The sequence below is a fragment of the Leucopleurus acutus genome (genome assembly GCF_964270905.1).
Source record: "Leucopleurus acutus genome assembly, chromosome: 1".
Lineage (NCBI taxonomy): Eukaryota > Metazoa > Chordata > Mammalia > Artiodactyla > Delphinidae > Leucopleurus > Leucopleurus acutus.
The window spans coordinates 142114239-142124297 of record NC_139142.1 but is presented as its reverse complement, the minus strand read 5'-3'; the positions used below and the strand labels follow the sequence as shown (position 1 = coordinate 142124297).

Genomic DNA, 10059 nt, shown 5'->3' with positions numbered 1-10059 from the left:
AACTTGCAGGAAGCCAGGCAGGGCCAGGGAGCGTCAACCCACCTTCGAGGATGCCCAGGAAGAGGGCAAAGGGGGCAGGGTCTGATCCCACTGCAGCCCACTGAAAAATGTCTTCCTAGCCCTGTGTTAGTGTATGACGGGGTCTCAGGAATGAGAAGGCAGACTGAGTCTCTGCCCTTAATATGGAAACAGAGTCATAATAAAGTGTAATCAGGCTGGGACACTGGACACTCAGGACTGTGTGAGCCAGAGGAGGGGGCCTAGTCCAATTGGGGGGGGGTGGTGAGGGAAAAGCATCCAGGAAGGCTTTCTGGAGGAGGTGGTACCTCAGCCGACTCTCAAAAGCTGACTTAGCCAAGTGAGGAACAGGAGAAGGGTGTCCAGACTGATGGAACAGTATAAGTAAACATACAGAGGATGACACATCGCAGACTGTTAAAGGAACAATTAATTAGCCATTCCAAGAGAGGTGGGGAGGGGTGACTTTGGAGAGCCAGTCAGAGGGGCCACGAACATCTGGCTGGGGAACTTGGGCTTCACCATGAGGGCATGGGGGGCCATGGATGACTTTAAAACAAGCGAGTAGCTAGTTCATTCAGAGCACAAACGTTCCCCAGCTGCCCCCGACTCAGGTCTTAGGCCCACATCCTACTCCAAGAAGCCAAGCCTGCTCAACTGTGAATGGAGCCAGAGATGTCAAGGGGTCCAAGCTGGGTTAGGATTATCAAGCCTTAGATAATCAGAGTCAGTGGGTCAGAGTCAATGAGTTACCATATCCTAGCCCATCCTTTGTTTTCTGAGGAAACTGAAGTCCAGAGATGGGCAGTGACTTACCCAAAGTGGCACAGCACAGGGGACTTGGCACCATCCTGCTGCTTTCCGTCGGAGGTGCAGTCATCCTTGACATGTGCTCTGGTGACAGCAGCTCAGCAGGAGCTGCAAGCTGACCAGGGGGGATGGGGAGGTGCTGTATGTGGAAGGAGGAGGAAGCGGGGCTGGCCAGCCTCCAAGGCTCACAACTGCTACCCCACGTTCCTTGGCCTCCCTGCCTCCACTTTGCTGGGCTCAGCAGTTCTGGGGGCTCTAGTCAGAGGCTTCAGAGCCTCTCTCATGGGGTCTTGTCCCTATGCATAGCACCATTTGATCAGGAAAGGGGCAGGGATAAAGGCAGTAGGGAGACGTGTCTCTGACCCAGCACAGGTTCTACGGTCTCCAGGTTCTGACCCCATCCTAAGAGACCCACAGGCTGCTGCCAGGTCCTCCACCCCTCAAGTCAGTTCCTGATCCCCCTGCTCTGTGAGGAAAAGACTTTCCTCCAGGAATACTGTTTCCTCTTTCTGGAAATGTGGGAGGAAGTACCATTCATTTCCTCTGGCTTCTCCTTCAAATATGTTCTCTTGTCCTCAGTCTCTCTGGGTCTTTCTCTTTCCTTCTCACCCCATCCTACATCCCCTCTCTCCTCCCTTCTCTCTCCCCTCCATCTTGCCTTGCCCGTCCCCGCTTTCCTCACTGTTCCCTAACATCTCTTCCCGGAGCAGGAATGGGAAGAGAGGCCACAACCCAGGCACTTGATTTCCCCCATGCCCCCTCCAAAACACCTCCTTCAGGCCACTGCTCAGGGACCCCAGGGAAGCCTTTGCAGTGGTTGTCAGGCTCATGCCCCCATTTGTGCCGTGGGCTAGGTGGGGGGTGGAGGAGAACATCTGCAGCTCAACCCAGCCCTGAACCCACCACCCGGCCACCCCTCCCTGCCTCACAGGCCCCAGAACATGTGGACAGGCAGGCTGGCTGTCCTTCCAGTCCTATCCTCCACCAGGGGCCCCCTAGATCCAGACAAAACACCAGGCAGATGCAGGGGAGCACCAGAAATGCTGTTTATTTCTCTGCCGCCCCCAGGCTGCCTGGTCTCTCTGGAGGGGCAGGCTACAGATGCATACCTGGAGAGGAAGACAGGGCAGGTGTCCAGGGTGGAGGGGCACACTGAAGGAGGAAGGGTGAGGAGATGAAGGACATTCTGGACACTCCAGTCCTGTCTGAGACGAGGGCAGAGCCTCCCAAGCCCCCAGGTCGTCAGAGAACGCCAAAGGTCAGCAGGAGCTCAAGCAGGTCAGAGAGCCTCAAAGCCACGCCAGCCACTTCCGCTACATCCTAGTCTCCTGTGTCCTGTCTGCTTCAGCCTACCTCCCTGCCAAGCCCCAAGCCCCAAGCCCCACCCACAGCCTTCGGCAGCTTGTCAGTCCCAGTGCCCAGAATTCCATCGGTGAGTCCCCCCCACCCAGCTTGGTTAGGGCGCCGCCCTGTCAGCACGCTGCCCCCAGAAGGGAGCCTGGGCATAGTGGTTAGCAGCAATTAGCACCGTAGACGGTGAGTTACGGGATCAAATTCTGTCCTAGTCACTAGCTTTGAGCAAGTCTAGAAGTTGGGGCAGTGAGTGTTCCAGAAGAGATGAGAAAGGGAGGTAGGAAGATGGGAAGTCCCCGATGCAGGCTTCGAGAGTTGCCGAGCCCAGACCCTGCAGCACTTGTAAGGGACGGCTGCAGAGTCAGGGGCAGGAGTCAGCGAGGCCTTGGGCCTCCTCTAGCCCAGCCTGGGTGGGGGTGGGGCTAGAAGGCAGTGAGGAAGAGGAGGAGGAGGCTCTGGCCCAGCAGGAGCAGCCCTGGGGGCTGCTTCCCAGAGACCCCTCCTCCTGCTGCTGCAGCCTCGGGACCCCCAGTACGGCTGAGGTAGATGATGACGACGTTGTCCTCAGGACCCGATGGCTGCACCTCATTGTCAACCGTGTAGCAGCCCTTACCCTCGGCCGCTTTGCCGTGGAACCTGCGCCCCAGTGCATCCTCGCCACCCTCGCCGGGTGTGGCCAGTGCCACGTTCACCGAGCTCTCCGCACTGCCCAGCTCGTTGGTGGCCAGGCAGCTATAGGTGCCCTCCTCCAGCTTGCCGAAGTCGGGGATGAGCAGACTGCCGTTGGCAAAGGCCTGAAAGCGCGGCCGGCTGCTGGCTGCTAGGACACCGGGCAGGGCACGCCCATCGGCACCCACGTTGGGGCTGGCAATCTCCACGGTGCCGCCGGGCGTCTGGATGTGCCAGTGAACCTGGGGGGCTGGCTGCCCATCCACGTCGCAGTGGAGCGCCAGCACGAAGCCGGGACGCAGCTCGGCGCCGTCCTGGCTGGGCTGGTAAGTGAGCTGCACCGAGGGTGCCGAGCAAGGCAGCGGCAGCAGGCGGTTCAGCCGTGTGCCCTTGAGCACGTGGGGTGAAGTGCAGGTGATGTTATCCTGCTCTGGGATGGACACAGCAGTGGTCAGGGCCCACGTCTTGAACCACACGATGCCACAGGTACAGTCGAAGGGGTTATCGTTGATCTGCAGGTGGGACAGCGCGGTGAGCGGCGCAAAGGTGCCCTCTGCCAGCGTGTGCAAGCGGTTGTGATTGAGCTGCAGTGAGCGCAGGGCGCGAAGGCTGCGGAAGGCATCGCGGGGGATGAAGGTCAGCTCGTTGCTATCCATCTTGAGCAGCTGGAGGGCGCTGAGGTTGTTCAGATCGCTCCAGGCAAAGTCAGAGATGAGGTTGTGGCTGAGGTCCAGGCTCTTGAGTTGGCCCAGAGGGGCCAGGGCACCAGCGGCCACCCTGCGGATCTCATTGTGCGCCAGCCAGAGCGACTGCAGCAGGGGCACCTCCCTGAAGGCGCCCTCTGGTAAGCTCGGCAGCCGGTTGGCCGACAGGCTTAACGTGGTCACGTTGGCCGGGAAGCCGGGTGGCACGGCCTCCAGGTCACGGTAGGCACAGTCGGCGATCTGGAAGCCGTACTTTTCCCCACAGTCGCAGGACTCGGGACAGGCGTGCACCAGGCCCACAAGGACCACCCAGCACAGCAGACGCAGCTCCTGCATCCTACCTCCTGCAGAGAAGGACATGCCACCAGGGTGACCCCGAGGACACGCAGAAGGCACTCGTCCCTCTCAGCACCCTGACCCAGAGCTCTTCCCCATCAGAAGGACCTGACAGCATCATCCAGCTAAGACCTATTACCACCTAGCCCACCACCCCCATTCTATAGGAGGGGAAACTGAGGCCCAAAGAAGGTCCAGGACTTGCCCGAGGTCATGGAGTCAGGAGCAGGTGAAGACCGGACGGAAGAGGACCCCAGCTCCTTCTCTGAGCAGAGAGCTCTCCCTGCATCGGCCAGCTCCGAGCTGACTTTATGGCTTGAGATCTGTTTTCCAGCCACCTCCTCCCCCCAGCACTCGGCAGAACCTCCCTCCTGCCCTCCCACATCCTGGCCGCAGTCCCTCCCACTAGAGCCCCCCATAGGTATGCTTTGCCCCGGCCTAGACAAGGCCCCTTGTGCAGTGCACACCACCCCCATCCGCCCCACCCACCGCTCTCCCGTTCCTACTGGCCCGTGACCACAGCAGACACCAGACCCTTTCTACAGAATCACACCCTTGGCCTATTCGGTTCAAACTACGCCAGGCAGCTGCCTAAATAAACCCCTGCCAGGACCTGTCAGCTGGCTTGGGTGAGGCCAGTGGCTCAACCCAAGTACTGCTGAGATTTCCAGGGCTGCGGTTGTTAGAGGGACTGAGGCCCCCTGGACAGATCCAAGCCAGGGATTGTCCCAAGCACCCCAAACCAACAGGAAAGTGCCCAGGGGAGCCCAGGCCCTGTGCCCGGCAGGCTGCCCTCTCCTCCCACTGGCCCTTGGAGCCCTCTTCCAGCTGGCTTACCTTCAAACTACTCTTTCTTAGTCAAGCAGAGCCTCTTCTAAGATGGGACCAAAAAAGCAACAAAGGAAGAGTCAGCCCTGGACGGTCTGCAGGGCCAAGGGAAGATGAAGATGCTGGAGGAAGGCGCAGCCTGGTTCCTGCCCCACCTTCAGTCTGCACACCTGGGCCTGCCCTTTCCTTATCCGACCAGGGTGCCTGAGACCGTCTGCTGAGAGGAGGCTGCAGGAAGGAAGCCCAGGCAGCCCGTATACTTCCTCCTTCCAGCAAAACAACTGCTTCTCTGCAGCAACAAGGACCCGTGTTTCATAAGTGACACCAGAAACTTGAGGGGGAAAAGATGCCAAATTTTTGGATTTTTTTTCCTCTCTCGCTCACTTTTAGCAGCTTCAACTTCCTTAAAGACACAGCACTAGCTGGACAAGACCCAAGAAAAGATGTGGCCAGAAGGATTTTTATGGGGCGAAGGGTGAGAAACTGAATCCCGTGGAAGGTGGGAGACTTCTAACCTCACTTTGAACAAGAAAAAAATGCGCGGGGGTGGGGGGCATTCTCCAGGCTGAGACGGTGTGAGGGATTGTGTGTACACTTGTGTGCGCATGTCTGAGTGTGGGTGTGACATCTGTATGTGCAGATGAGTTTGTATGTGTGTTTGTGTGGATGTGGGTGTGAGACCATGTATGGGTGAATTTGTGTGTTTGGAAATGTTTGGGGGTGTGTATTTGTGTAGTGTGAGGCTGAGTCTTTGTGTGTCTCTGTGTTTGTGTGGGTGTATGTGAGTCTCTCTGTATATGTGGGCGTGTGTGTGTGTGTGTGCATGTTTATGTGTAGAAGTGAGTGTGCATATCTGTGACTGTGTGTCTGTGTGGGTGGTGGGTGTGTTCCAGTGAAAAGCTGAGGCCAAAGTGTATAAAACACCCACGATGCTCCGAAGCCTCAGTAAGAAGCCAAAACGTTAGAGATGTTTTTGTAAGAAAACACATCCTCCTGGCCCGCCCGTGTCAGGCCTGCCTGCTGGCTCTGAGGCTGGGCTGCCCTAAACACATGTAATCCCGGAGGTCCCCAGGCTCCAGGGCTCCAGCCCTGGCTCCCCACTGGGCTGGAAGTGGTGGGCGGACGGGAGGCAGGGGTGTGACTGAGCTCCAAGCGGGTAAAAGAAAGCTCCGGACAGGAACCAGCTGGGCTTCAGTTTCCAGACTGGGATTCTGAGACACTCAGGCTCACAGAGATGGTTCCATCACCCAGGACTACCCACCTGGCAGCCAGGTGAGGTTGAAGGACATCGCTCCATTTGGAAGAGTCTCTTTGTGGCCTCCCAAGTGCCTGAAACCCCACCTTAGGTGCCGCCTGTCTGGGGACGCAGCGTCGCTCCCTGGGCTCTGCTGTCCCAACACCAGCATCCTCCAGGGAGAGGATGCTTGCGTCCAGTTCTTTGTTTTTTTAAATTTTATATTTTATACAGCAGGTTCTTATTAGTTACCCATTTTACACATATTAGTGTATATATGTCAATCCCAATCTCCCAATTCATCACACCACCACCAACACCCCGCTTTCCCCCCTTGGTGTCCATACGTTTGCTCTCTACATCCGTACCTCTATTTCTACCCTGCAAACCGGTTCATCTGTACCATTTTTCTAGATTCCACATATATGCATTAATGTACGATATTTATTTTTCTCTTTTTGACTTATTTCACTCCGTATGACGGTCTCTAACTCCATCCACGTCTCTACAAATGACCCAATTTCGTTCCTTTTTATTCCATTGTATATATGTACCACATCTTCTTTATCCATTCCTCTGTCAATGGGCACTTAGGTTGCTTCCATGACCTGACTATTGTAATTAGTGTTGCAACGAACACTGGGGTACATGTGTCTTTTTGAATTATGGTTTTCTCAGGGTATATGCCCAGTAGTGGGATTGCTGAGTCATATGGTAGTTCTATTTGTAGTTTTTTAAGGAACCTCCATACTGTTCTCCATAGTGGCTGTATCAATTTACATTCCCACCAGTAGTGCGAGAGGGTTCCCTCTTCTCCACACCCTCTTGTTTCATGTGTATATATTGTGTTTCTCTGACGTTAATAATAGCTTTTTTTTGAAAGCTTCATTCTATCTGCATTGCTGGTTTCTTCAAGTTGCATTTTTTTTTTCTGTTAGCTTACTTATTTGGAACTGTCTTTCCTATTAGAGATTTTCTCAGTTCATTCACTTGACATAACTTTATTCTCATGTGTTTAATGGGAGACCCCTCTACTAGAGAGGAAGCCTGTTCAAGGCACACGTCTTGTCTTCCCTGTTGTTGTTAACCCCTGGCACAGAGAGGATGCTCAGTAAATACCCCTTGACTCAATGAATGGGTGAGTTGCGTGGGCCTCAGCTCCCAGAAATGAAAGCACTTTGGAGGTCACCTTCTCCACCCCCTCATTTTACAGATCAGGACCCTGGGCCCAGACCGGCTTCCTCAGAACAGGACATTTTAAGAATATTTCATACCACGTGGGAGACCCACCCTCTGTCGGGTGAGTGAGCACGTTACCAGACTTCCTGGGGGTCCTTTCACCGCCATTCCCCATCATCAAAGACCTTGATGGCAGCCCAACACTAGGCTGCCCTTGGAATCCCATGCAGAACAGCCGGGGGTGGAGGCAGGGGCGAACGGGGTGGCGCTATGGCAGGAGAAGCAAGAAGGACCTGCCCACCCAGGCAGAACTGAGTCTGCACACATTGGTCACTGACAGCTCTTCCCCATCTGCCCAGATCCCATCACCTCCTGAGGGTGCAGTGTGCCCCACCTCTACCAAGAAGGACAATAGGACAAGGGCCGTCAGGGTCCAGTGCGCCTCTACCGAGAAGCATGGTGTCCTCCAAGGCGCTTCACAGTGGGCCACGCAGGGCCACTCCCTGCTGAGCCTGAGAAGCGGTGGTACAACTCCAAGGACTGGGCTTATCAACTCCTAGGCAGCCACCCCCCACCCCCACCCCTCGCTCTCCCTGCACCATCATCCCCTCATCGACTGAAAGTTCTTCCTGAAAAGCCCATCCCACAGGAGATAATGCGAGCAGGCAAGGACACAAACTGGAGGTCGGCTCCCCTTCCTCTTCCCAGCCGGGAGCTCCCTGTGGACCTGGAGATGGGGGTCCTCGGTGAGTATGTGGATACCTTGACGGTCCCCAGATCACAGATGGAGGCCCAAAGGCCTAGGGCTAGAGAGCTTCTCTCAGACCCTAAAACCCCTCCACCATCCCTGGATCCTCAGCAGCCCTGCAGCGGTGGAAGGGAGAACTAGGAGGTGGAGGAAAGGAGTCAGGTCTGGGAGCCCATCCTGCCAGCCCCATCCTGGCTCCTGTGGGCCTCAGGGTAGAGTGACCAACAGTCCCAGGATGCGGGGCTTTCAGTGTTAAAATCCAGACAGTCCTAGGCCAACTGGGACAGTTGATCACCGTAGCAGGGGAGGTGGTGCTCACTTCTTCCCACAGAGTTTTTCTTTCTGCTCCCCCTTCCCCAGCCCTCCGCAGGAGCCCAGCCCTTTCTCCTCCCACTCCTCCTGCCTTCCCCTCCCACCAGGGCGGCCAATCCCTTTCCTGCTGCAGAGGCTCAGCCAGCCTGACTCCACCACCCCAAAGAGGCCTCACTCCAGCTGACCAGGGGGCCACGTCAGCTTTTCCTGGAAGGCAAAAAAAGATCCTGGAGAGAGAGAGAAAATAGAGTGAGAGGGACAGAGCCCAGCACAGAGGGAACCGGAGAGAAACCGAGAGACTGAGAAAAGGGAGACAGAGATGGGGGAAGAGAGAAAGAAAGCAATCGCCGACAGCCAGGCTTAGACCTGAAGGTAGAGAAAGGACGACACAGCAAAGGAGATGGAGAAAGAGGGTCCGCTGGGCCCTGAAATGGGCTCTGAGAAGAAGGAGACCGTTGGTGCTCAGATGTGTGGCCAGCCGTGGTTGGGGGCTGTTGCCATCATGCGCAGAGGGCAGGTTGGTCTTGATTCCAGCCCCACTTTCCCTCCGCGCAGCTTGCTGGAATAATTGGGAGGAAGCTCAGTGGCTCCCGGCGGGACTTGGTGAAGCCTGCGGGTCTCCCAGGAGGAAGAGTCTTGCCTGCACCATTGAACATACAGTTTCTCTGTCCCATGTGGGAGTCAGATGAGATGGTCTGACGTCCTTCAGCCCTGATGTTCTAGAATTTCTAATGCCTACCTTCACACGAGGAGTCTGCGTGCACTCGTGCGTTCACGCACAGTCATTTCTGTTTGCACGCACGTGAGCCTGTGCTGATTTTCCACATGTGCTTGTGGGTGCACGCACACTGCGGGTATGTGGGGATGGCTCGAGCGTCAGCGCGCTGTGTGGGCTCCCGAGGCTGTGGGTAGGGCCAGCAGGCCAGGCCCCATCTCCTCCCCTGCGTCAACCTCAGCCCAGAGGCCCCAGCCCAGGCAGAGCCGGCCTGGCCCCTGGCTGACCCTACCGTGATGCCCTCACTCCCGTTTCCTTTCCCACCCTCCACCTTCCTCTCCACACACCCCTCCCCTTCGCTCAGGTGTGAGGGCCTCTCAGCTCTTCTCCAGTCTCAGTTCTTCAGAGCTTGGAAACCAGGAGGTGCCTCTCTGATCTGCCCCTGGCTACTGGTCTGGCCCCATCTCCACCCCGCTAACTGTGTCCAGCCTCACGCATCACCTGCTCCCACGTTGGGGGCACTGCTCTCGTTCTTTTCTCAAACTGGACTCTGTAGGGCTCACTCCCTCTAGTCTATGGAGATTTTCAAATGCCAGCTCCCCAGAGAGGCCTTCCCCGACCACCTTACATAATCAGCCTTTGTCACTCCGTCCCCTCACCCTGCTTTATTTGTCCCTCTTCCTTTTTACATTGTTTTTGCCATGCCGCTCGGCTGGCAGGATCTTAGCTCCCCGACCAGGGATTGAACCCGGGCCATGGCAGTGAAATCGCCGAGTCCTAACCACCGGACCAGCGGGGAATTCCCCGTCCCTCTTCCTAACACTTACCTCTGACATATCTGTGAGTGTAATTCTTGTCCATCTCCCCAGTCTGAATATGAGCTCCACGTGGGTGGGCACTTTTCTGTTCACTGCGATACCCCCAGTGCCTGCCAGAGGGTCAGCCACTTAGCAGGTGCTCAGTAAATAGTGTTGAATGAATGAACGAAGGAAAAGACCTCCAGTCTCCTAGCAGGAAGCCTCTGCCTCCCGGCCCTCCTCCACCTGCCCAGGGCCTCCCCAGCCCCTCCCTTCTGTGTGGCACTGCCCTCTCCGTCACTGGACACTCTCTAGCTGGCATTTCTGGTCCCTGCCTCCTAGTGCCATCCTCACTG

General features: G+C 56.4%; 1 protein-coding gene across 1 annotated transcript; it reads right to left on the bottom strand.

Moving 5' to 3' along the window:
- Positions 1-2603: 2603 nt before the first annotated feature.
- Positions 2604-3893, bottom strand: ISLR (immunoglobulin superfamily containing leucine rich repeat; the record flags this gene model as incomplete). The annotated part of the gene is made up of 1 exon (XM_082833841.1): positions 2604-3893. Exon 1 carries the CDS (start codon positions 3888-3890, stop codon positions 2604-2606), a length of 1287 nt encoding a protein of 428 aa, XP_082689967.1. The 5' UTR covers positions 3891-3893.
- Positions 3894-10059: the final 6166 nt, after the last annotated feature.